At 42.5% G+C, this 27,922-nt stretch overlaps 1 protein-coding gene across 2 annotated transcripts; it reads right to left on the bottom strand.

The window, feature by feature from the left end:
* Positions 1-78: 78 nt before the first annotated feature.
* On the bottom strand, positions 79-27,706 carry LOC311487082 (paxillin-like). Of its 2 annotated transcripts, none has more exons than XM_084543195.1 (11): positions 27,370-27,706; positions 12,476-12,651; positions 12,222-12,307; positions 11,740-11,885; positions 11,391-11,571; positions 11,071-11,218; positions 5,579-5,737; positions 5,028-5,201; positions 3,103-3,184; positions 2,849-2,997; positions 79-2,742 (listed from the first exon to the last, which is right to left on the bottom strand). In XM_084543195.1, the coding sequence occupies exons 1-11, from the start codon at positions 27,380-27,382 to the stop codon at positions 2,476-2,478; spliced, it is 1,581 nt and encodes a 526-aa protein (XP_084399321.1). In that variant the 5' UTR covers positions 27,383-27,706; the 3' UTR covers positions 79-2,475. The 2 variants fall into 2 exon arrangements, with proteins under 2 accessions (XP_084399321.1, XP_084399320.1); XM_084543194.1 differs by lacking the exon at positions 27,370-27,706 and adding an exon at positions 14,069-14,324.
* Positions 27,707-27,922: the final 216 nt, after the last annotated feature.

Genomic DNA, 27,922 nt, shown 5'->3' with positions numbered 1-27,922 from the left:
TTCGATGGAAAAAAATAAAAAAAACTCCAGGCAGCAACAGTTTGTGTGGAAAATAAAAGCACGTGAGAATGCCGGAAATAAATACAATATATTTTATTTGCAGAAGTTGCATTAATCAATCAGTAATGGGGACCCACATACGCTTACACCCCACCCACACAAAAAAGCTGAACAAACCCATGGCTCATGTGAAAATTCACAAAAGAATCACATGAATCCACTTGCAAAGCAAAGTTCGCTTAATTGCATAAACAGTGAATAGATTTGATTTTTCTCATGAATTCTTTGACAGAAGAAAAAAACTGTAAGGCAGTACACTGTAAGAAGATAAATATACATGAGCAGAATTAACTCAATTCCTGTTTTTTTTTTTTGTTTTTTTTTTAATAGGCATAAACAGGTTAACTGAAGATGCAAATGAAGTCTTCCAACAGCCACAGTCCTGCTACATATCGTAAATCTGAATCAGCTACAAGTGAACACTGTACTTAGTGCTGGATGACTCAGTACAGCGGTTTCTCATCATCTCGTCTATTACAGTGTTAAGATGCACCACAGCAGATGAAGCCTCTCCCAGAGTTTAGCACAGAAAGAGTCAAATCACAGGAAAGGCTGAGAACTCCACAGTGTATAAGACCTTATTGCATTGACATGTTTGGCACAAGAAATATCTTTTTAAATGAAAATAAATCTGACTGTGGACACTTTGTGACATTTACTCCTCACATAAACATGGATCGAAATGAAAGACAAGCAATATTGTGACCAAAAAAAACACAATGGATCATATCTGCCGATAACAAATGATGTTAAAATAATCCATTGATTAAATTTTGCTAAAGGCTCCGGCGTGTCATAATCTGATTCCTGACCAGCTAAGGTTCCCTTCCAGCTTCCATCAGTGAGGTCTGCACTGATCTCCCTCAGACAATAGGATCACAGTTTATAATAACAAGATTCTGAAGGCTGCGTTCCCTCTGACATTAGAGACACTGATATGTGTGTGTGATAGAATGAGACCAGGGTAAACTATTGTTAGCTTACATGCCAATAGAGCCAGCTCTTTGCATATCAGCGTGAGCCTCAACAGCTCACAAATATATAAATTCTCATCAAAATGATGACAAAACACAGTTCTGCCACAAAGCGTATTACATGTATATAAATTTTGATTGTGATTGTAACAGCAACTGGCAGCTGGTGCTGATAAAACTAAAATAAATGGCATGCTTCTGATTTAAAAGCACAACAAACAGATTTAACTGGCTGTATTAGTAGATTTAATACGGTGATAGATGTACATACCTAGCAACAGCACAATACGGAAAATGCCGAAATAAAGCATCATCTACTCTGGATAAAATGAGTTTTAATTTATTCTGTGATAACTGGATGAATACAGCAGTAAAAGCTCCACATTTAAACTGGAGTAAAGTCGGTCAACTTTGATTTGGCTCGTCTTTGTCATAAATTGCACCAAAACATTTAAAACATTTAGAACCATACCACGTATATTATTTGTAAAGACCTGTTTTGTGATATAATTAGTTGCAGCACTTCAATTTAATTTGAAAATGATTCATGTAAATGACACAGAAGTTACACAAGTTACAGGTAAAAAGGTTTAAATGATCTTTTTTATGTCTGATTTCACCTCCTGTGGGGAATAACTCGGTTACAATTTAGCATAAATGCGAATGAAATGTAGGTTAAAACTCCTGGTTTCATTTTCATAGGAAAACTGTAGAAAAATAAAAACTAATATCTGGATGACACCAACATATAAAATGCACCATAAGAAGGTCTCATCAAGAGATCTGTTGTCGGGGAGTGCAGAGGTTGGAGTATTTTGTGGTTCAGTGTGTGTGCGCATACATATGAAGCGTATTCATGGTTATTTTAAATGGCACCTCAAACGTTTCCAAAAGCTAGAAAAATACATCTTTTTCAACACGCATTGGCCAAACACTGAGTATTCAACACTCAACATACTGTAAAACTGCTTAAGTCAACTCTCCATGGTCCATGCAATCAAGCAACTGTCTCATATCTGCATAAAACTATGTCAACATAGGCTCACCACCATATACGCAAGGACTTGCCCTGCAATGCGGGAATAAAGTATTTTACAAGTCAGGGCTCTTAACTGGTTCTTAACTGCTTATTAGCATCACCTCTGTTTCTACTGTGCACATGAATAAAATAAAAATCTCTTTGGGCTCTGTTATAAATGTCTTTAGTAAAATTGTGAAATGCCAAACCTGAGAGGTTGGACAGCCTAAGAAGTCCCTTCAGTGTCATGAGTTAATAGTCAGAGACATTTCCTGCCTTTCTTATCATGTGATTGACAAAGGCATAACACACACTGTATGAAAAACCACATAGATGCACACAGACACGTGACATCCATCCACACGTGCATGTAAATAGATGTGTGGATGCATGCTCACGCACAATTGCACACAGACATGCAGTCTAACTGAAGAGTTTGACAAAGCAGCCGTGGCAGTAAGGCTTGTCATTCTGTTCTTTGAAGGTGCCCTTGTTAAGCTGCTTGAGGCAAAAAGCACACACGAAGTGCTCTGGGTGGAACTTCTTGCCCATGGCCGTGATGCAGCGGCCAGTGATGGGCTTCTGGCAGCCGGAGCACAGCGAGCCACGGCGCTCGTGGTAATGGGACTCGCAGTACGGCTGGCCCTCGTGGTCAAAGAAGCTGCCGTTTATGAAGGGAGTGAAGCACTCCTGGAAAACACAACAGAATATTTATGATGACAGCTTGACACAAAATATTCTGGACAGATGATTCGTTTTAAATTTAGATCAGCTGCTGATTCGTCCAGTGACTCACCCTGCAGACAAAGCATTCGGGGTGCCAGAGTGAACTGAGAGCAGAGATGTAGTTCTCCAGGATGGCTCGGGCACAACCACCACATTTAGGGGCAAACATGTCAAAGTAGTCCTTCCTGCAGAACGCCTTTCCGTCCTTCTCGTGGAAACCTAAAGGGCGGGAAAGGCACACTGACTCACTCTGCACGCTTCCTTTGATTGTAACAATAATGAAACAGCTCTGAATCAGCATGTGCCAGGGATTGTAGCCATTACCTTCTGGTCCAAAAAAGGCTCCACACTGGGCACAGAAGAAGTGCTCTGGATGCCAAGTCTTGTCCAAAGCTGTCACTACTTTCTGTGAAACAAATGAAAAGGAGAGGGTCATCATTTCAGTATTATTTAAATATTATTTATTATTATTTAAAGTCAACATATAGGGGTACATATGTATGTCATTATGGAAACACATCAGCGATCAGAGGCCAGCAGAGGGCAATCAAAGGCAGAGTGGGAAGTGCAAGGATAATAAGACCGTTAGCTCATGTTTTCCAGGCCTGATAGCATTTACCAGCAGCTTCAGCCTTAGGCACATTGTCAGTGAAATGACATCTTAAGACATCCACTCCCGCTATATTTCAGTGCAACACTTACACAATGTAACCACTGTTGCAGAGCTCTCTACATTTCAGGGAAGAATTGATTCTTGATTTTACCAGTAGGAGGTGCACTGCTGAAAAAGCGTGTATTGTGAGGGAGGAAAACTTTTTATTCATTTTCCGTATAGGATAAGGCAGTTAAAGTGTTAATAAATAAAACATATTACAATGGTGTACAAACACACTGTAATTGCAACTGAGCATCGCCAAAGTTTCTCCAATTTAACATGTTCAAAAACTGAGTATAAAATGAGGATAAGAGAAGGACAGAAAGAAGTGATGGATATACTGTGGATGTCAAAGACTGCTTGAGGATCGGTTTGGAAAACTTGGCAGTGACTCAAGTTGGCCTTTCCCCAGACTAAAGTCCACTGTTACACAGTCTACTTCACTTCCAGTACCTCTGGCAATGTATGAGTGTGTGAATAAAAAAAAGACTTCAATGGTAGCTTGTCACAATGAAGATGATGACAGAGGATTGACAAATGTGAGAAGAGAAAAGTGGGTTGGTCTGTCAGCATCAGTGTTGAGCAAGCTTCTTGAAAACTGTAATTACTCACTGAAAAAGTACATGCTGAACTAATCACTCCACTGTAAACCTAAGGAACTTGAGGTACCTTTAAACAAATAGTGTTAAGTGATGTCAAGGTTCTACTACTTTCTGCTTCCATCCCACTACGTGTCAGAGGTAAATAATATATGTGATGAACACATTAATGCACCAATAAATAAATTCGATACATAATTTTACATTTCTGACCACCGTTTTCTGTGAACAGGTCTCACTGATATGCAGCCACATCCTGACTTTGCACCCAAACTGCTGTCCAAACTCTCATGTAACACAGCCTTCGTAATTCTCGAGCAAGAAGAAGCAGAAAAAAAGCTGTGAGAGAAACAAATCTCTTTGAAAATATAAAAACACAGCCCAAATCACAAAGGCTGAGTCACACTTGATTAGTATTATCAAAGGAGCTCTGTGTTTGGAGAAATATTGTAGGTAGTTTTCAGTGTAGTTTTCACTCTTCAAATTAGGCACATGGCCGATTTGCACAGGATTAAGATCACAGACGACCTCTGCAATCATTACACATTACTGGATGTCCCCAGGTAAAACTACTGGAATGCAAAGAGGGCTAAAGACAACTTTTCTGAATTGCAATTCTCCTGTTTGTATATGTAGAAGCTAACACCCATCCTGCACTCATAACTGATAATAGTAACTGTAATGTATTTACTTAACTGGTAATGGTAATCTCCCAGTGGATTACATGATGCATTACTACATGGACAAGAAACTAGAAATCACTTTGCTTTGACTGACAAGGAGCTGTGACAAGAACCACGTGCACAAGTCTCCTTGAGAATGAAAAGCAATTTCCACCATGTGGTGATTTTTCCAGTAAGGGCTTAGTCCATTAGGCTATAAATAAATAAATATAATTTTCCTGTCCATTCACTGTATATACAGTATGTATGTTTGAGTATGTGTGTGTGTGTGTGTGTGTGTGTGTGTGCAGAGTGCGTGCGTGCATTACTAACATCCAGTATGGGCCCATTACAATAGTGGCATCTCGGTGAGAACAGGCCGTGGTAGTCTTTCTCGCAGTAAGGCTGCCCCTCACGCTCAAAGAAGTTCTTGGAGCCAATCTCCTCCTGACAGTGGGTGCACACAAAGTGCTCAGGGTGCCACGTTCTGCCCATGGCAGTCACCACCTGGTGTGGGGAGACACAGTGCATCAAAATGTAATGAGCTGCAAAAGGAAAAAGGCTGGCTCAGCAGAGAGAACATCTTCAACACTGCATGCAAGACGCAAAGGGATTACTGCAATGTACAATGAGATTTCACAAACCAAGTTTAAAAAAAATAACAATCAATTTTGGTTTCATTTTGAAAATTTGCCCATATGCTTTCATGAATTTATGTTATTTATTCCTTGAAAAAAAACTTTGGTTCTTCAAGAGAAGACATATTGCGTATTCTGTGCATGGATACAACTGAATGTGTTCGTGTAAAAGTAATTCAAATTTAGCATGTGCACTAAATCTGACCTTTCACGCTTGTTTAAATGTAAATGATTCTGTATCACTACCTGTCCAGCAATCGGTTTCTTGCAGGCACCACAGACGCCCTTAGCTACCGTCTGGACTCCGAGTCTGTTGAGGTCGGACTGCAGGCTTCCCAGCATGTTGTCCAGTTTGTTGGCTGGTTTGGGGGCGGCAGTGGGAGAAGTCTTGCCCTGTGACTGGATCTGACAGCGATAGAAGAGATGGTGGTTAAATTAGACTACTCATGCATTTCAGGGGTTTACAATGTAACAGAAACACTTTAAATTGAATGCAGTAAATATGGCTATGAAGGACCTCTGAGAATAATAATAACAGTTTGATTGTGATTGTCAGCGTGAGTAACCATACCTCCTTACTTCTTATTTTCAATGTAATGTGAATTATTTAATAGAATTACTTCATGTAATTTGAACTAGTCTGTGCTTGTATTGCTGGCAGTACACCTAGTGAACAATTTATTGGGTCCCCAATAATGGCCTTGGGGCACTGGTGATGCAAACAAATAAAGGATGCCCCCCCCCCAAAAATGCAAAGTTGAATAAACTCCTGGCATCTGACAGAAAACGTGCATGACAGTTAAGTCCAACACACAGGACCCTTTTAGGAAATGAAGGGTTTCTGTCCAATCAAATGCTACAGAGCTTTACACAAGAAACTCTTACAGTTACTGTCGGGATAAATTAGTGCACTGGTCAGTAACTAACTTCCAAGAGCTTTCAAATGTTATGTTGTTACAACATGATCTACAGCATTTTCAGACCAAGCTGTTGAGAGACATATGCCTCAGATGACAACAGTGAATCTAGATGAGTGGTGTCTCCTCTTGCGGGTAGACAGGGAAGAGACAGAAAGAAAACAAGACAATCCATCAAAACATCAGCCGAATAAAAACATCTCCTGATCAACCCTAATCCACGATGAAGACTCTCTGATATCAGCGTTGTGTGTTAATAGTGTCTGGCTACTGTAATGTACGTAAACATAGACCTTCTCAAATGGTGCGGTTATTGGAGCTTCATGACTCCTACATTCCACTGTGAGAGAAAATAGAAACTCTGCTCTGTGAATTCCCTCTTACCCTCTTTCCACACACCCGTACACAAATGACCTTCTTACCTTTGACAAACTAAAATGACAAGGCTTCCTCCTGGGGCTTCGAATCATGCATATGTAACGCAACTCGTGTCAATCTGCTACACCAAGTCTTCACCAAATGACTTCGGTAAAGACAGGGTGGATTATGAAAGATGCAGTGGTATTCTGCTTCAACAGGCCTGTATCTAACCAAACGAAGCCTGTTGACTTAAGTCCTGTGAGACATGCTATAATAGTGGTGGTAACTGTGCTGTCATGTGGCAGATTAGGTTTCGGTTGCAGTGCGAGCCTACCATTCCTGTGCATGGCAGGACACTTAGTGTAACAGGAACATTGGGGAGTAACACTCTACTGCTTTCCCCTAAGCTCCTAAGTTCTCTACTCCACTCTGTACACACAGCTCTTGGCGCCATCAGATGTCAGAATTAGAAAAGGGGCTCAGTCTCTCTAGCCCGGATGCCAGCAGCCCTCATAACCAGGACTGACTGGATTTCAGACAAAGCTTTATGGTGGCTAACCGTTTCAACACCAAAAACAACGCCAAAGACCAGATAAATTCTACAACGTCCATAAATAACCAAATAATCCCCAAACAAGCTCAAGAAAAACAACTCCTAGCAAAGAGAGTGTCTGGCAGAAAGTGGAAAGTGAGTTTGAGGTGAGAAAGGAGGACGTGCAGAGATGAAAAGAGACGATCCATGCCTGCATTGGTGGGAAGACGGGATCATACTCTGTCTGACAACCCACTGATACAAAGACTTTGGGAGGCGGGGGTGGCGTGATTGGCTTGGGCGGGGGGCTAGGTGAAGGAGGGGGCTGGACAGGGGGTGGTGTGGGCAATCTGGGGGGAGGAGTGGGTACTCTGGGGGGAGGAGTAGGCTCCTTAGGGGGTGGAGGGGAAGGTTCTCGAGGAGGAGGGGGCATCGGAGGGGGCGGCGGGAGTGGCGGAGGAGTCTGCTTGACTGGGGGTGGCTTTTTGGGTGCAGGGGGGGGTTGCGGAGGGGGAAGGACTTTTCTCTGTGGGGCAGGTGATTCGGGAGGTATGATTATCTGTGGGAAAGAAGGAAAAAGGAAAAACCACAGAAAAGAGAACAAACAGACAAGATAAAAAAAAACACAGTTAAAATGAAAAATAGGTGAAAAGGGTGAAAAACAAGAACTATCCAGCTGTTTAAACTGATTTACCGAAACGATTTTATGGCAAAGTGATGAAACATAAATGTTTAATATTTGCCAATTGGTCTCTTGATTGTCGGCCAAGCAGACATCAGATAAATCATCAGAGGGAGGTTTAATTTCCAGCTTGGCTCAACACATGCTATGGATCTCTAGTCTACCTTATCCACAGAGGGATGAATTCCTTCTTCCCGCGTCCGCTGTGGGTTGGATGTTACAATAACTCCCTCTGTCAGCCAATCATCTGGCTGTTGTTTACGTCTGCGTTCCACTCGCCCAATGCCCAGTTTTCCCTGCAGCTCTTCGATAAGTCGATCCTGTGAGTTGCTTTTCTTCACGATGATTGGTCCCATTTTACGTCTTAACAATCCCTCCCTGTACATAGGATGCACATTGGTGGTCTCTTTGGTGCGACGGATAACTGACTTCAGCTGGAGAGTACATGAGAAGAAGGTGTCGGAAGCTGGGATTGTGGCATTCACCAGAAAATCCACAAGCACAAGCAGGGCAGCCCTAGTGCTGGATCACAACACTCGAGCACTGGCTTCAGTAAATGTCTGTCAAAATGCAGTTTCTGCGGAACTCTCATATTTTTGTTTGCAGACGCCAAGTACAGCCTTAACTTTATCGTTTACTATCCAGTCTACATAAAATGGGTCAAGACCTGTGGCCATGCATGCTGGATAGCTGAAGTCAAGACAAGTCTGTCACAAAATGCTTTAACAAATATCTGCACATGCCAAAGCAAGGCCAGTGATCAAAGAAGCAAACATTCTTGTATGTTCCTTTGGTTTGTGTACACATTCTTACATTTATGCATTAGCAAAATAGAAAATACCTCCTCTAATATTGACTCTTGGTATCGTTACTCAACTTATCAAGAAAACAGGCCCCATGACTAACACAGCAATGTGTAATGAAGCAAGTGGGGACGTGCGTCGACATCTTTTCAGCAAAGCTTTCAACATCAGCCACAAACACTCTCTACAGGGAGCCTTCTCCCTCAAGCCATTTTGCTATATGACACCACATGCATCACACCACAGAGAAAGAGGAGTTTCTCTTCATCTCGACATGTTTATACTGTTGCACAGCTCCTCGAGTATTTCGAGCAGGAGCTGCTCTCCCAAAATAAGACTATTTCAGCCCTGAGAGATACACTAAGGAATCAGTTAACATAACCAAGTCAGTCATTATTGAGATAATCTATCTCACGGAGGAGCGTGTGCATCATTTATCATGGATAAATGATAGAAAAACCACATGGGGTCTTAAATCCTCTTTAGCTTCATGCCAGCAGCTTATTTTGGGAGAGTCAAGCTGAGCCTCATACTTGACCAGAAGCAGATAGTCGCTCGACAGCAGAGGGCTGCTGTGAAGGCAGGTCCAGCATTGCATCTGGTGTCCCAGGGCAGGTGGAAGGGGTGAAACACTCATCCACCCAGCTGGACTCAGTCATGGGTGTCAGGGTTCCCTCTCGGCTGAATTCAGGGTAAATTCCATCTTCCTCCTCCCAAGATCTGTCTTCATCTCCAGGTGTAACAGAAGTAGGTGGCTGGTTCTCACCCTGTCGAGTGGAGTCAGGGGCTAACAATTTGTCTAAAGCATCATCCAAAAATGGCTCCCGGCAAGGCCATGTTAAATCCAGAACTTCATCTCCTTGATTTTCTGTAGAAGGGGTATACCGGCTATTTGATGGTACAGCGGTAAGTGAAACTGGAGAAGCTCTGGGACTGCTGGTTCCTGGAACTGTGTACATTTTTCTGATGACTTGAGCAGGACTCTTAGGAACTGCTATTTCACTCTTTGGAACTGTTACTGGACTCGAAAGCCTCAGAACTGGACTTGAAAGTTTTGGAACTGTTGCTGGACTAGCACACTTTGGGACGGTTACCGGACTAGAGATATTAGCGACTGTCACGGGGCTTGCACTTTTTGGAACTGGACTTGAAAGCCTTGGAACTGTTACTGGACTAGCGCTCTTTAGCACGGTCCTCACAGTGGATGGCACTGTGACTGGACTCTTTGTAGCAGCTTGTGGACTATTACTTTTAAGGACTAAGCTTTCAGGTTTAATGTCAGGGGAAATGGGACTCTTGGCTCTAAGAACAGGACTGAGGTTTTTGGACACAGTATCAAGATTCTTGGAAACAATCACTGGACATGAGGTCCTTGAAGCAGGACCTGGACTAGAACTTCTGCCAACAGTCACTGGACTTAAGCTTTGTCCAAGTGGATTTGTAGAAAGTTGGATCACTGACATATCCACATGTGAGATCTCTGAAGTGACAGTGCTACCATCATTCTTCTGGCAGAACTGAAGGCTCTTAGATGATGCAATTACTACAGCAGAACCAGGTGAAGATGTAGAGCCTGAACAGCCATCTTCATCTATGTGGAGCTCCAGTGGAAGAGGCGTACAGGAGGGGGTTGTGTAACTAGAGGGTAGAGAAGTATCCACTGAACCAATATGAGGAGTTATAGATGGTTCAGTTACCGCTTGGTCTGACGGTGAACCAGCTACCAATAAAGGGTCTACTGAATCCTGATTCACAGACAACTGAGTGTCAGACTGAATCAGGGGCAATGTAATGAATACAATGTACATACAAACACAAGACATACACAGTGGTGGAGAAAAGAGAAAGAAACCAGGAAAATGGATAGATAAATAGAATGAACTGAGAATGAAGGGAATAAATAGTAGCAAAAAAGACAGACTTCTATTCTACAATATAAGGCTAAAATAAATGGGATGAGAAAAAAAAATCTTCAGTTTACATTATTAACAAACATAGTCTTGATTGTTGCCCTCATAGAGGGGCCAGACACTCTGAATCTCAAGTGCTAAGGTGCTAACTTGACTTTTTCACTGCCGACAAACCTAAATGCTGTTATCGAAGATAAAAAATAACATTTATTGCAGTAAGGAAAATAAAAGTCCCAACCACTATGGTCATTGAACTGCACTGTAATCTGTTGCTGAGGATATGAAACTAGGAACAGCAGAATATTGGTTCAAGAAAAACTAATTTGTGGAAATATGCGTGTGTAAGAGGATGTGGATCTTTTCAAAACCACAAATATGGAAAGACACCAAATAAAATTAGTCAGGTCCAATTGACTTCTACAATTAATTTAAGAGCAGTGCTAATGTAGCATAATCCTTAACAGTCTCACAGTGCCAAAAATAACCGTCCTCCATCAAGCAAATCCCAAATACACACTTCTGATCCAAACTCACATTGCTTTGGACTTTAAAGTCAGACAGGGAAGCCATTAGCTCATCCAGTTCTCGTGTGGCAGAGGAGGCTGACATTCTGGCTTGTTGCTGTGATAGCGTTTCCTCTTGTCCATCTGTGTGTTCATCTGACACCACCAAAGGTGTGGGACTAAGAGAAAATGTCGTAAACAATAAAACGATCAGATTTTTTTTCTAGAAGTATAAAAACGTCTATGGTCATAGCATGGCTAAACATATGTAAGCACTCATTTATTGCCCACATACAGGACATATTAGTACAATTCCTACGCTGTTATAATATTTTAATATTTTTTTCTTACATGGCTGATGGCACAGAACTTTCAAGCTCATCTAGCAGGCTCTCTACACTTGGTCGTACATCCTCTATACCATGTTTGGGCTTCCCCAACACAGGTGGAGTTGCTTTTCCTGCAGCGGAGACGCCATTCTCTTTTATATGGTGGATGGTGCTGCAGGCAGGAAGAGGTGGAGCTGCTTCTTCTATTAAAAGAAAAAAAGATTGATGTGTTTCCTTCATGGATCTAAAGCACATTTGACTGTAAACTCTAAAATACAATAGAGAAGTGCCATATTTAGATAGTTGCTTCTATGTTCCTTCAGAGAAACATGAGACAGTAGCTCATAAAGTGTAAAGCAATCTACATGTACCTTCTGTGGGGAAGGCAGGGGTGCTTTGCTGGACAGCATTGAGTTCCAACAGCAGGCGATCCAGCTCCGACAGGTTGCTGCCCAGTGATGAGTTCATGGCAGCTCCGACAGCTGATGAGTCACTGGTCTTCTGCTTATTAGGGAAGCTGTACAGAGTGGAGACAAGAACCAGTGTTTATCACCAAGGGGGTTATCAAACCATCCATTTTTGTACAGTGGCTGTAGTTTACAGCAACGTCAGAAGTCAAGTTCAGACTGGAGATTTTGACTCCACTGTTTTCACTAGTCTAACAGAAATATTGTAACCGCTTTATATAATTTAAAAAATGTTTTAAAGGTTTTATAAAAGCTACTATACAAGCAGACTTATCAAAATATATTTCCAAAGAGGTATGGTGACATAGTTAACATACAGTTGCATGCTGTACTCTGTGTACAACCATCCTACTAACGTGGATGGCCGGTTAGACCCCAGCTCTAACCTGTATACGTGGTCCTCTTCACCAGCAGGTTGGCTTGGACTGTTGCTATCTCTAGACCAGGGACTTCTCTGAGCTGAGTTAAAGGACTGTAGAGAGGAAATAGTGTTACTGTGGAGTACTGAGAAGAGTGTTCACAACTGAAGCAGCACATTTGTGCACTTTCATCCATGAGTAATTAAAACAACGCATTTAACTGAATAGTACGTGTCGACCATGGTAAGGGCATGCGCAGTATCACGTGTAAATGCATTTACCTCTGTTTCAGCAAGTCCGTTCACAGTTTGCTCAGAGGGAGCAGGTGGGACTTGGAGGGGAGAGCTGGGGTCTTGCTGATCCCCAACAGGGAAGGAGTAGGCGGACTCCTCAGACAGGAAAAGTGGCCGCTTGGAAATGTGGGATGTTGTGGACTCAAGGTCCGCCAACAAAGCATCTGCAGAAACACAAAACACAGATTATATCATTGCAGCTCTTTTAAACACAAGGTGAAAAGAGAGACAAAGTCACAAATATGTATCTCTTGGTCACCATACATAGATTTACCCGAGATAAGTTTGTGGTTGTCCACCCAAAGAAGCAGGGCGGGACCTCACCTCTCATAAGGTTTTGCTAGAACTTCTCTACTGATGTTGCTATACTTCTAAAATCTATTGAAGTTATCCACTTGACTTAATCCACACAGTTCATTCATAAATAAAAAGTTAGAATTCACCAACTTTACGTTTGCATACACCAGCACAGAATAATTACTGCTTCTTCTTTCGCAACCTGTCAAAAACCAATGTGCACTGACATCAGAGGACGTGGTGCTGTAAAAAGTGAATCATGCAAGTTGTCACGGCCGCTCCTTTGGTTACTCATTGACCCGCCCCTGTCTGCAGTTGTAACATTTAAATCCAAGGCTTGCCGTCATATCTGCAACCAGGTACACATGCATATACTTCTGTCTACACACTGACAGCTACCGTCTCTAAGCAAGGGGGCTGTTTGGTATTTTAAGAGGAACATGGACCAAGAGAACAGTCACTTAGTAATCCTAACAAGTAGGTAGAAGGACGTATAACATTCAGAGGGATTTAATGAAGAGCGCAGGCTGTATTACTGAATACTTATTTTAGCACACTCCCTCACCAGAACAGGGTCTAGTTTCTCGTACAGAATTTCACAAGTCCTAAAAAAATTAAAATACTGTTTTTTAAAACCCGACCTAACAAGAAATGTCTTAAAGTATCAGCAAACTATTACTGTTTATACACAGTGTCAGCATACCAGCACATTATAGGTAGTAACGACACTGCTGTTGCCTGTGTCTTTAAAATATAGTATAAATAACCAATAACTATAAACAGCAAATCATCAGCGCAGAAAAGCTGACTGAAAAGAATTCAAACTGTTTTATTCTATGAGAAAATCTGATACTATAGCCGATAATGCTAAGCTGTGGTCAACAACCAATGCAGCACTGAAGTCACATCCTAAAATTACACACGGGCAAGAGAGACACACTCACAGCTAAAGTATACGCACATGAGACATACCTTAGAAAAAGATAAAACTGGACATCCAAGGGATTACAGATACTGAGAAAGAATAAGCAGAGGAGGAAGAGGGCAACCTAAACACACTGTCTGCCAGGCAGGAACTGCCTTTCTTAACTCTACCATCAGCACAAGAGAATATGAGACACGGAGGAGGAGGAAGAGTTGGGTGCAACTGAGAGTAGAACAGAAAGAGAGGGTCAGGGCAGAGAGGGTAAGGACGGGTTAAAATTAATAGCAGGGGTTTAGGTTCACCCTTCCACTGAGCTCCAACCTAGCTGCCTGAAAGCTCAAGTAAGAGATACTACTCACGCAAATGACGGACCACTGAAAACGGTCTGTGAGGCAGAAGCTGTCCAACTTTAGCAGACTGAGCCTGTAAGAGTGAATGAAGGCGTACACGGCGAGGAAATGAGGAAAGTTGAGAGCAATAAGAGCTCTTATCAACAGAGGCATGCCCAACTAAGGGAGTGGTATCACAAAGGTATATAAGGGGTATAATCAGCCCCTCCTTCATCCAGTCAGCACAGGCTCCGCTTAGGTTACTCATGACTCAACACTCATTTTAATGCTACACTATATATAATCTTTTAAGTGCAATTGTAGTATTAACATGAGTTCCTATCTAAACAGTGCCAACGTCTAAGAGGAAACTAATAAATTCTATGGATAACGTAGTATCATCTGTTAGGTTAGGTGGTAACTTGTACCACCATGATTCCCAGACAGAGAGGAGACACAGCAGAAGCTGAGCCAGATCCTCTTGGACCAACTAAGCATTAGCATGGTTAGCATGATTAGCATGGCTAACATGCCAGTTGACTGGGTTTCACAGCAGGGACTCCTCTCTGGACACGGATACATTCCTCAGAGTTTCATTATGATACAGCAGAGCCTACTGTTTACACTAGAGCAGCCAGTTTTGTGAGTGTCTCTTTTAACTTGGTAAAAGAAAAAAAAAAACACACACCAAAACAAGCAAACAAACAACAACAACACACACCTGTAAAACTAAAGCCAGAGACACAATTACCACTGTTTATAGTACATACCAAGTTTGGTGTGTGATAACAGCAGGTGCATCTAATGCTCAACAGCTTGACTTTTGGTCCACTAGAAGGGGAAGTTTGATTGTGAACCTTGTCTAAGAGGTTTCCTGTGTTAAAACGTAAGCTTTAAAACTTCTTCTTTACATCATTTCCAGACATGCAGCGGATTTTTACTGTAATGACATCAAGCCCAGCAGAGAAAGAAACTGTGGTGAGGATGTACTTTCTTAGACAATGGGCTACACAGTCCGCCAGCTTGCTAATATTCTGCAAACACTTCATTATGCTTAACAGATGTACAAATTGAGGAGTACAAGCAAAAAAAAAAAAAAAACTATTACACTTAGCCCATGCTTTCACTGACAGAATAAAACGTGATTCAGATTTGAACAGATACTTCTCTGAAATACTGCATGAATAAATGCTAAGAAAATCTGCAGGGCTCTGTTAATATCACTGACGTCACAACAAAGTTTTACTGCAGTTGGTGGAGACCTCAAGTCAACAGATGTTACTCCAGATGGTTTACACAAGAGATGTTAATCAACTTAGCTCTCGAGCTGAACTGGATTTAACCCTGGCTATTAAGAATCAGCTGCTCTAAAACCGCACAAACATGTACATCCAGGCTACATAAAATACACTGTTTGTTTGGTATTGGGTTGAATAGGTGTAGTATATTTAAAGTGTGAGAGGTCTAACAGCAAAAATGAAGCAAGATCACTGAAACCAATAGTTCAGTTTCTTCAAAAATGTAGTCAAAGTGCAGTACTAATTTAGAAGATAGAGTTTTGCTCCAGGGCTGGTTTTTGTCGAGTGAACGGAGCGTGCTAGACATGCTCTGACCCATCCACAAACCGCACAAACACACAGAGGTGTGTCAGCCTGCTCTGCCAAAGAAACATACCATAATATGCAGACACAAGTGCAAACACAGGCTACCTCCCCAGTGACCAAAAATGGAACTACAGAAAAATGAGGAACTTATGAGACATGAGCGCTAAACAGTAAAACGAACCTGTCTTTTGTAAAGAGAAGCAAAGAAGGAGAGAGAAGAGAGAGAATGAGTCAAGACAACCCGCCACATATGAATTCCAAACGGTATAAAAAGTCTTATCTACGTGTTACAAGAGCAAAGTTATGTAAAACCTCAAGATATCAAAGTGATCTGAGAAGCAGGAGGTTGTAAGAGGGTAACAAATCAGCGCTTAAACAGGCTACACATAAATCTAACAAAGTGCATCCATCAATTAAACACGGCCTTCAACTGCAGCTAATGAACGCAGAAAAACACCAGCGCTCTGTTGGCTTCTGCATCCACAACCCTAAATGTGACATGGCGGGGCACAGCTGGGCTCAGACAATGAGGAATGGAGGTGGGTGTGTCGAGAGAGTGCGATAGCGAGTGAAACTGGGAAGTGTGTGTGCGTGGCGCGCAGCAGCTGAATCCTCAGAGGCTAAAATGTGGGTTGACGCAGATTAAGGAGACTCCCTTCCTCCCAGATGAATGGTGTGCATTTTAATTACACGAACTCTGCTTCACATGAGGCTCGTTATGGGACAGAGGAAGAGGGAGATAAAAAAAAAAGAGGACTAGTGAGGCTGGGGTGGCAGAAGAAGGGACAAAAAAGACAGGAAAATTAGGAATGAAGGGAGGGGGATACAGGAAGAGGGTCGGGAGGGTATAGAAAGGAAACCATTTGAAGAGTTAAGTATGTTTACCAGTACCAGCCTCTAAATTCCAACCTTTTACACTCAACTTGTAATTTAAATGGAATCCAATTAGCACCACTCTCCTCCTGACAGTTTTGATCACTACAAATCCTGGATGTCCGCAGAGGTAGGCCTCCATTATCCCTGACAGGAAATCCTGTCTGTTTGACTGTGCACACACCACATGAGCAGCCATCAGTGCTGACCACTGCAAAGAGTGAATCAATGCTGTCTACTATTCAACGCATGTACTCACTATTCATTTCAGGGACTAGCTCCTATCAAATGTAACGTGAGCGCATACAGCATTTAACAACCTGCAGGGGGCGATGTTGAGTCGTGCATGAGCGCATTGCTTCTGGCTTTTTATTCTTGGGGCTGGTACACAGACAAGGCTTTATCTGCGAGGTTCACGAATGCCAAGGCATTCGCCGAGATATAAGTTAAACTCCCGAGATGAATATTAGCTGCAAGCCGTTGTCTCTCTCTGCAGCAACTTTACCTGCGTTCTCTGACCTCGTTTCTGCATCTCTCTACTCTCATTCCTTTCATTCTCCCCTCTGCATTTGATGTGTTGCAAGGTGCACGCTGGCTGATACGAATTCCTAACGTGCCACGGCTCGTCTTCCATATATGAGAGAAGAAGGGAGAGATCCAGAGAAATGTGAGGCACACACCAGCTGAACAAGATAGTCTGATAAGACAAAAAAGGCAAGATAGGACAGAGGCAAGAAAACAGAGAAGTCACCTATTACACAAGACACTCTGTTTCATAATCTGTTTTTAGTAAAAACAAAAATGTTATATTTAATCCAAGTTAATAAAATTAAAAAAATCCCTGCTGTAAGGAACTATTTAGAATTACTATTCTGCTGGATTAAAAACATGAGTGTACATCGTCATGAAGTGACAGCCTCCCAGAGACGTCTGTTCAGTGTGACACAAGCTGACAGACCATTGCAGAGGTGATGAATCCTTCTCTTTGCTTGTACAAGAGGGGGGTAAAAACCAGGACAAGTGGAGCGCACATGCACTACAACCCTCTGGGCTTGTGTTAGGCAGCAGAAGGCCTGTGCCTGTGTTCATTTGGAGCGCATCAGCGGGCACACAGGAGCAAAATTAAATCACACTACAAACACACAAAGGTGCAACAGTAGACAACAACACTGGAGTCACAGGTACCTTTCAGCATGGCTGCCTGCACATACCAGACCACAGACTGAGGCATGTAGGCCCCACTATAAATACTTTGCCGCCTGACCCTGACCTGTGGGAGAGGGGACATTCAGAAGATGATGGATGACCATTCCTGTCAAAGCAATAGTAAGGTATTATGGACCACCCAACCTGCATGTACTTTCAGTAGATTACTTTACATTTTCTGTACCACGCTGCACACTTCTGTCCTGCACAAAGAAGAGGCTGGATGGAGTGTCTTTTAGTTAAATCAGTGAAATGCTGCAAATGTTATAAGGCTCCACAGTCCATGCTTAAACTGCAGTACGGACCTTAATCTGTGATTCAGTACATCTGGAACAATACATGCCCACATGCAATCTAAAGTAAGCGTTTCCTGTACAAATGCACCACTAGTGCTATTCTTATGGTCTGACATGGTCTCATTATTAATGTAATGACAGATAACATGACAAAAAAACAAACTGTCATGCAGCTTGGGCCATACTGATAACTAATACGGAAAACGCTGTTAGCACGTCACTGATTCAGTTCAGGTTCATTTCCTGCCTGTATCGGCACAGTACTTAAAGTATAAAAAGAATCAAAGTTAGACTCTGTGGTAAAATGGAGAATGATGAGAACAACAAGACATGTTTGTTTCAGCTCTACAAAGTTTTATAGCAATTCCCACCTTTACAAGTGGATCACAAATAGCTTGCAGATGAACTAGTGAGTTCTACAGTCCCCGTGCATGATCTTGCATGATTTTGCATTGCAAAAGGGGTTTCTTTTGATAAGTGCCAAAAAATATGACCTTGCAATTGTCGCAACTTCCGTGAAAATAAGGACCTAGGCCACAACTTCACTTCTCATTCCGGCAAAAAATTAAAATAGGCAACTGTGCATTATAAAAAACAGGGCGCTTTTTAAGCTGCATGCGAGAGGCCAGAAGATAATTCTAAGGAAATTCTTGGAAAATGTATGCGTATTCTCTTTCATGCTTTCTCTTCTTTCTCTTTCGAGTTAGATGAGACCATTCTTATGCCTGTGAAGTCATGATGAGCGTAGCCTTTTCCCTAGAGGGGAGAGCTAGGACGGCTCTTTGAACAAACTTTTTCTCAAATGCATGACAGCACTTGAAGCTGTATTCTGAGAAGGCTGCAGCCACACCAGCAAAGCGACAGTTGACTGGAGGAACAGTCACAAGTTTGACATCTCAGCGCAGTTCACTTCCACCGAGAAAGAACCGCCCTATCACACTGCTGGTGAATCTGTTTTCCCAGAAACTTGTCTACGTTTGACCTCAACAAGTATATGCACCCTACAAGGTGTCAGAGTTAAGTTCAAACCGCTAGTTTGTAGGTGTAATCAATAAAACGTCAGTAAAGACCTTAAGTAGGTTACCTCATAAAGAGGCATGATGGAGGTTAAGAGAACAAGTGAATACTAATGTCCCCACAAAACCCTGCACTATATATTAATCTTTGTTTTGTTTTTTTTACATTATCTGTATTTCTCCTGAGTCGATTCTCGGCTTTCAGAGCATTTCATTTCGGAAAGCCACTTCAAAGGTGATTTTACTTTCAAACGTTTCCTTCCTCTCTTTTTCAACCATTCTACCACCATCTCTAACTATATCTTCTAAAGGAACAGCCTCACAGCTGCTGAATAAGCTGACATTTTGCATCTTAATTATGAGTCTTCCTCTACTGTGGCAGCAATGTATAATGTGAAGACTACTTTTAAACTGTAAGTTCCTGTGATATTTTTGTAGTCATCACACTCTTAAGTTAATTTGCACTTCCCACTTCCTCTTTGGCCACTTTTTATGTTTTGTACATACAGTATGTATAAGACTGTATTGGAAATAGCACTCAATAATGCCAACGAGAATTGAAGGAAACTAATGCAAATGAGAGTGACTATAACTAAAATAATACCAAAGCCTTGCTGTTTCCCACTTACCTCACCTCCCTGCCCCCCCACCTCCCACCCCCGGTCAAACTTGCAGAGAAAAACAGTAGTGGTCTATGTGTGCTAAAGCTTTGCTGTGGTTTACAAGTTCTGTACGCACGCAGAGGTGGCAAAGTGCTTTAAACAAAGTGTGCACTAGTATTTGTCCGAGTCAAGAGTGCTATGAAGCAGCTAAAAGGAGACAAGGATTTTAACAATATTTTCCTGAATGTCTGCACAGAGTCAAGTCATTCATCCAGGTTTTAGCAATGGGAAATCAACAATCCACTGGAATCCCGATACTGCAGTACTACTGTTGTGAAAGACACTTCCCCACTCACCCTCAAAAAAGCGGTCATTTGAGGACAACTGTCTGGGCTAAAAAGTTACACTTGACCACAACGAAAAGACTACAACCAACTGCCAGTCGGGGTCCGACTAGTGCTAACAGTGTGGGAAACGCTGCCAAGACTAGGGCTTACTAACAGCCTGACACTGGCCAACAACTGACTGTCAGCTTGGTGTGCCATGGCCTTAATGTAAAAAAACAAAAAATAAATCACAGAATCTAGGGTTACAATGTGCAACCAGTGCTACACGTCATGCATCTACCAGATTCCAGCCATTGCTTCTATAGTGAAAGGAACCTACCTCGTACATAGATACTAGATAAACAGTTCTGCAGACAACGATTATAAAGTCGAATTAATAAAATACTAGCTCTACTGTGAGGCTCTACTTAGGAGTGGAGGTGCTGAGATACTAACATCAGCATGCTAACATCCTCACAGTTACAGTACTCAGGCAAAAAAGCCACGATTTTAATTGAAGTCATCCTTTGACTTCCTTTGATACGTGGACTAGACCTGATTTCAGAGGATAATTCACAAAAAAAGACTGAAATAGTTCTCCTCTCTACTATAATTGCAAAGTGACTCGCTGGCCAACTCTATTCATGTTATTTTAATCTGTTCATTACATCTTGGCTTTTTGTATTCAATTTTTTCAAAAAGTAAGACTCACAGTAAGATAAGCGCAACGCAAATTTATTCAAACAATGCAATTTTGATTCGCACAAATCATGAGGCCATGACCAATCGCCATATAGGTCATAGCTAAATAAAAACATTGCTAGTGTCATAAAATGGACTTCAATAAATGGCAGAAAATAGATAGCTTGCAGGAAAGGCAGATGGATGGATAGAAGGATTTCCCCTTGTCCTAATCAGTTCTGTCCGACTCTGTCTTTTCCATGTTGAAGTAGGTCACAGTCCCAGAAACAAGCAGCTCTCTGTCCCCCTCTGAGCAGGACAGGGACAGAGGAAAGAGGATGGAGGGGAGAGTTAGCGAGGTCTGCAAAGCAGGTCAAATCATTCCACTCGAAAACAATCAGCCTCATGTGGGTGTCGGAACCTACACGCAGACTGTGTGTTAAGCCCATGCTCTCATAAACCTGTGGAGTAGTAATCCCAGTATCAGTGTCACCATGTCATTAACTCGAATCAAGTCTAGATCAGACTCTCTCAGTGATCCTCTGGCTGTAAATGAAGGGAGATGAAGATGCAAACACACATGCACTCATTTCACTCAAACTAATTTTTCCTGCACCCTCCTACCTTCTTCATTTTATCAAAGGCTTGCTTTGTGGTTGCTTTATATCCCAAATAGGGCAGGAGCTGCAGTGTGTTAGTGACCCATTCAACTTGAGCCAAGGCCAGAAGAAAACTCCTGGGCACACACTCATTTCCTGATAAAAGAGCAATGTCTTATCTCCGCCTGCAGCCACACCAACCACACAAGCTCTTAGAAAAATGACATTTAGGAAGCAATTAGGGGAAAGCCTGAAAAACCATGCAGGTGCATTTTAAATGCCATCTGTCGCTGTGAGAGCTGTAATTGTCATCCATTGTACTGGTGCACTACTTTAACAGCAGAATTGTTTCAAAACACTGTGGTTCTTTTAAACGCAACCAATCACCACTACCGTATCTTCTACGGAAAACAGCTACAGCAGCTCGCATCGGAGAATCAGCTGCATCGCATCAACTGAGCTGTCAGTCACTGACGGACTGAAAGGGATGAGAATCTCACAACCAAGTCTGCAGGGAGCGCAATTCATCAGAGCACAGCAGGACAGAAGAAGGCTCATAACAGCTTTGGGCATGTGCGCACAAGGCATATACCTGCTCCACAATACAACATGTGCTACAACATGCTTTATCAAGCTAATGAACAGTTCTGGTTGCCTGGAAACAAAGTAGAAAACAGCGAGTACGACAACAAAGATGGACTTCAATGAAGGATGTCAAAAACATAGGACAGGATGAGGCATGTTCACAACCCAGTGTGACTAACACAATGTCTGCGACCTACTGGGATGTTGCAGCAGACAAACTTCATGACTGCCACTACAACAGAGGGCACTTCCTGTCATGAAACATATGTCCAAGGAGAGGCTACCCAATAAAATGGATTCAATGAAGCCCTCAGATGACAAATAAGGGACACACTATAGTTAAAACTAGACAGAACCTGAGGATGAATTCCTGTTTTTCCCCCATGTAAACTCTGGTTTTAAAAACCTACAGTAGCTGCTGGGCTATCGACCCTGCAAGCTCATGAGCGATGACATGACGGTTGGCTGAGTGTCGAGCTGCTGCTGCTTAGTCAGCTTCCCATTCAGGGCTGTCTGTCCGCACCAGCAGTCTGAGATCAGAAGCGTGTAAAAGTTCTGTCGTGTGTGTGTGTGTGTGTGTGTGAGAGTGTGTGTGTGTATTTATGTGTGTGTGCACCATATGTTTCAAACCCTTGCAGCACTTTCATTTTTAAGTCAAGCAGATGGACAAACCCAGGAGGAGATAGAAGGGATTCTCTCAAGCTTTCGGCTGCGACACTGACTGCATGTGTGATTTACATGCATGTGTGGAGCACAAGAGACTTATCATCAACTGCAGGCATGCACCCTGTAGCATTAAGCTGAGGCTCACTGAAGATGCCAGTTATATTTAGCTTTAGTGAAGAGGAAGTAAACTAGAGGGGATTATTTTTAATTGGAAAGACACTAAAGTGATCTAGAACTGCACTTCAGTATAAGTCAAGGGCCGTAGTCAAAAAGCATAGCCAGAAATGAAGCAGCACAGGCAGCAATATCATAACTTTTTGTCCCAAAAACACTAATCTACTACTTCCCTTGAGCAACTCAATGGCTTTTGTTAACCCTTATGCCTGATAAATACCCCCTTTTTACCCAAATCCACCACAGTAGTATGCATTTAAAGGCATAGTTTGGGGAAATATTTCCTTTCTTGGTGAGTTAGACAGGACAGATGATAGCACTCATTGGATAAATATTTAGCCGGAGCCAGTAGCCAGCTAACTCATCTCCGGACAAAGACAGGAAAACCAAGGAAAACAGATCACCCGGCTCAGCCCGAAAATCATAAAATGCACATATCAGCACGTCTTAAGACCACAAATAAAAATGTGAAAATGAGAAACTATTCCTCTAAATTTGACATATGGAAGATCAAAGCAAAAAATAAACATAAAACCCTGATATGCAAATTACACGTCTGCACATTCATCTGCTGATTGCTGTCTTACACCAAAGGGAGTATAGAGAATTAACTGATGCATTAGAACATCAAAGTTCAGACTGGAATTACAACGGGAAGAAATTAAAGCAAAAGAAATCAGCATGTAGAGGAAATGTGAAATGTACACGAGAGCCAGTTGATGTTTCTTTTTGTCTATAAACCAACCTATATTTAGACTCTATCTAGGCTACATCAGGTCTCATTAGGACGTAGTGAAAACTACTCCATGAGTGACATTTCCAACACTGCAGCTGCTGCACCAACAAAGCTCTGGGGAGTCGCTTCGCTTCAAATGATGCCACTAAAGTGACAGCTAAACAAATCAAAAGGAAAGAAAAAAAAGACGATGGTTACTGTACTTGCAGACAAAATCCTGAAAGGTACAGTGCATTAAAGTCAGAAAGATTAAGTTTGCTTGCGAGGCTATTTGACATTCATGTCTTGTTGGTGCAGGCCCAGAGCAGTGAAGCAGGTAGCTACGCTTGGCAGCGCTGATAGCTGAGGAGGGGGAGGTCAATGAAAGTTTGCCTCAGAACACACCACCTAAACTGCAAAGACTGCAAAAATAAAAGGAGACACAAATAACCCAAATACAAGTCTAGCATAATAAAACTAAGGCTTTGTAATGATTAAAAAGCTGATAATTGCTAAATCAGGTTCTACAAAGTGCCTTGATCCAAACCTTCCTAAAAGCTAATCTTCTCTCCTGTAGGCTCAGCCATCCTCAAACTGTCAATAGATTGCAGCCTGCAGTTTCCTATGTGGTTCACCACAGGAATGGTGGGGAGTGGGAAGAGAGAGGGTGGGGCAGTGCAGTGTTTAAGGAGGATGCATTTTGGCTAAGGCCCAATCCCTGCATGTGGGCCTGATCCACCCCGACGCCCTGGCTGAGATCAGCGCTACTCTGCTCTTTTGGCCGGTGTTGAGGGAAGCACGGTGATATAATAGATCCAGCATGCGGACATGTGTGGACCACAGGGATGAAATGCTTTTAGTGTGAAAGCAAATATGCCTGTTAGAACCACTGCTTTAATAAGAGGGGATTTGGAACGATTTGAGAATTGAAATAATTGTTAGAAAAGAACCTTTGGAGGAACTTGGTAAGGACCTGGGTCCAATTTAATTTCAAGGGACTTCTTTTTGAGTATTTGGCCTACTCAACATTCACTGCTACTTGTTTATATTTGTGAAATATTAATAAATAATTTTGCGCTGATCCTGTGTGTTACTGTCCTATTTCCTCAGTTGCTGTCACACTGTAAAGTTCGCACTGTGGGATCCATAAAGGATTATAAACCGTGGGAGTGGGGCTTGCAGCAGGGAACATTTCTGGTTGGCTGAGCTGAGCTTATCTCTGGCTGTGCAGTTTTCCATTGTCCTTAGTTTCACACAAACATTGAGTTGCAGAAGTAGGTATATGACATGGACCAACGATAAAGTTCAAGCCTTACTGGGCACTTATTCCATGGGAATTGGAGACCAACAATGGGAAGGTGTACAGAAAATCATTGTGCAAGTTAAGTGATCAAGGAGTTGCATGCAAAAATGTAACTTTTTCATGCGCCAGCTGATCAATTTTCCTAATCTTCCTGGGTTTTAAGATGCAGAAAACACAACCAGCCTACAGTCTGACTTGAATTCCTTAAAAAGAAAAGTCCAGGGACTAAAAGTTCTGGTTACTTTTAGTGGAAACAAGGTTATAGTGAGGAACAGGAAAAAAGAGAGATGTGTGCTGATGGTAATGGGTTTCTAGGTGCTGCTGCTGGCTCAGCTCTTGAGAGCAAAGACTCCTCTGCTAAAAATACATGCAGGTTTTGTTGTCCCCTCTGGGGTCTGAGGTAGACAGAACCCCATACTGCCTCGCTTAAACTCCTCTGGTGGTAGTTCTTCAGACTCCCCACTGCATCTAAACCATTTTAATACGTCAGTGCATCTAATTTCCATAAACAGGTGGAGGTAAAATATCCTGCTGTGGCTCCTATCCCAACACTACGCATAATGACAGAGCACCCATCATCGGATACGTGCCACATTTGCACATGTCTCTGCTAAAACGATGACAGGATTTACAGCCCTGTGACATGGTAATTACACTGGGTTGTGTAACACTCTTTTTTTAAGCAGCTACTTTAAGGAAACCCCTTCACCCACGTAAAGTGAGAGGGTATCCATAAATATTGACCGCACATAGTGTGACCAGTATTCTTGGCACACTCTCACTTCCACCACCAAGATGTCAACCAAAGAACTTGGTTTTTAGCCAAAAATGGACACATTGGGTGTTCTTCACGATGGTGTAAACCGAATATAACACTATTCTCGATTTAACATAATTGTTCGATACCCGAGAACAACGGAAGTGTGGGCTGCCTTCCCCTAGCTGGAAGGTGAAAGACACTCACTATTTCTTTACAAATGCATTCTGATACAACAGTCCTGCACTAAATCTTAGCTTCATGAACGTTATGTTTCTCAGCATTTGTTAAAAACAACTGAGAGAGCTGCTGATTCAACTGTGTTTTAATTTTGGAGGCTGTGGTTTGAAGTACTGTTGAATTGTGTCGTGTTGCAGCAACACACGTTTCTATTATTTTGACAATCCCATTTCAGTCAGTGAGCTAGGCTAAATAACAGAAACTCTTTAGTGTTTAATTCAATCTAGTTTAGCAGCACCACAAACGCTGCTTCAGCGTGAATACCATACCCTTCATGAAGCTAGGATTTAATGCAGGACTGTGGTGTACCTAATGAACTGGCCAGAGAGCGTACTCAGCTCTCGTTTGATGGCAAATCCACCTGCAGCTCACATAGAGGGGTAATCATTTTTGGATGACTTTTGGAAGGCATTTATCATCTTTGACTCCACAGATGCATACTAGAGGGTTTTTTTAGCATCCAATGAACCCGACTCCTTCGATGCATTTCACGGATGTCCTGCTAAACATAACCTTACAGTCGCTGGGGGAAAAAAAACATACAAAAAAACAGCACTGTGCAAACTGCAATACTTTTCCTTCAGCTTCTTATCCGACTGAACACTTTTTTTCCCCCAAAAGGTCTGCATTGGACGTATGATTTACTCTAAACTATTGAGGAAAAAAAATCCCACAAGCCTGGTAATAGTCTCATTTTAGCCGTTACATGCGTGGGTTCAAACTAAAACAAGACAATGACTGTGTGGCTCATAGCAGGAAGCTACAAAAGCAGAAGAACTGTCTCAAAGGGGATCAGTCGAACCAGGGTGTTGTGTCTATTAAGAGCATTGTGCTGAGCGCTACACACCCTCCCAGTCACCACAACCTGCCTCCAGGCTTCACATTCACATCTGCTGTCACAAAGAGTGTGATAACTCACTGAGTTAACCTCATCCTTGCAGGCAGAACAGAACAGCACAGAACAGCACTGGGTTCATCTGCTTACTGACTGCATATGTGAGCAACATCACAGCAGTGGCCAAACAACCAGCTGGATCAAGGCTGAATTCTGGCAGACAAACTGGACCACAAAGGTCTAGATCAAAGAAACTGGGTTACCCTCTCAGTGACTGCTTTTATCAGAGGTTTCACTAAAGCCACTAACGCTGTCCCACCTGCAGTAGAGGCCGTTATGTACTTCTGACAGTCACCAGGTGGGGCTCAATAGGTCCATGAAATTGTTTAAGGGTTTAATTTCAACATTTTTGTCAGGTCTGAGCAGGAAAAAGTTCAGGGAGCCGTGCTCTGGTCTGTTATGGCTGATGTGGAGCAACTAACACACTAGTCAATGCCACCGACCAGTGCACTATGTTCACACAAATTGTTTTCACGTTACAAACACCAGCTCATAATAATAAATAAATTGATTAATATAAATACACCAATGCTTCCTGGTGTCAGGAGCACGGGGGGGGGAGGGGGTCTGTGAATTTAAGCTCTGCTCTCGGTTGAACCTGGATAAGTTAAGCCCACCTGGAAATGCAAAACCGACTCCAACATGCAAACTACAGCTACCGACCTCCGTGGATAACCTCGGCGTGGCTGCACAACACTGTACATCCACGGCTAGCATTGTGCGTTTGCGCTAGCGGCACGCGCTCGTCCCGCACGCGCTGCTTTAATGTTGCGTTCACGGCGAGCGAACTTACCTAAATCATCCATGTTGTTGGCCGGAAATGGTTCCACTGCCGAGAACCACACCGGTCCCTCTCAAGCGGTCGCAGCCGGACTGTACGCTCCCGATTCGGCTCCTAATCGCCAGACCTCCGGTCGCAGATCTGCCTCGCTGTGCGCAGGGAAGTTTTCAAGTCCCCCTGCTGCTCGACGAGTCTGAAACACACTCACAACCACACACGCACACATACCCAGATGCTGCCCCCCCTCTAGGAGTCTCCAACAGTCCACATCCAGCCCCCATGCCAGCCCTCCAGCAACAACTCGCGGGGAGCTGCGCCATCTAGCGGCAGAAGAAGGGATGAGTCATTCACTTTAAATAAATGTAATTAAATTTACTGCACTGAGGAAGCGCTTCCTCTTCATCCCATCATACATGGAAATGATCCATATCACAATATAAATCTATAGAAGGGAAATAGTAAGAGTGTGTGTTACAACAAACTGTTTACTAAACAATATTTTATTTGCACTTCTACAAGTCTTATCCCACAGCTATAGCCAAAACAGACTTGTCTTGTGTGCATA

Source organism: Chelon labrosus (genome assembly GCF_963514085.1).
Source record: "Chelon labrosus genome assembly, chromosome: 4".
Lineage (NCBI taxonomy): Eukaryota > Metazoa > Chordata > Actinopteri > Mugiliformes > Mugilidae > Chelon > Chelon labrosus.
This window is presented reverse-complemented; position numbering and strand designations above follow the sequence as displayed.

Bases quoted from the DNA above. Each gene is read 5' to 3' on its own strand.
- LOC311487082 (XM_084543194.1), bottom strand. From the start codon at position 14,306: ATGAGTAACCTAAGCGGAGCCTGTGCTGACTGGATGAAGGAGGGGCTG. The intron at 12,308-12,475 runs GTAAATGCATTT...TCCTCTCTACAG, and splicing joins ACGGACTTGCTGAAACAGAG to TCCTTTAACTCAGCTCAGAG. The intron at 2,743-2,848 runs GTGAGTCACTGG...TGTGTTTTCCAG, and splicing joins CCGAATGCTTTGTCTGCAGG to GAGTGCTTCACTCCCTTCAT.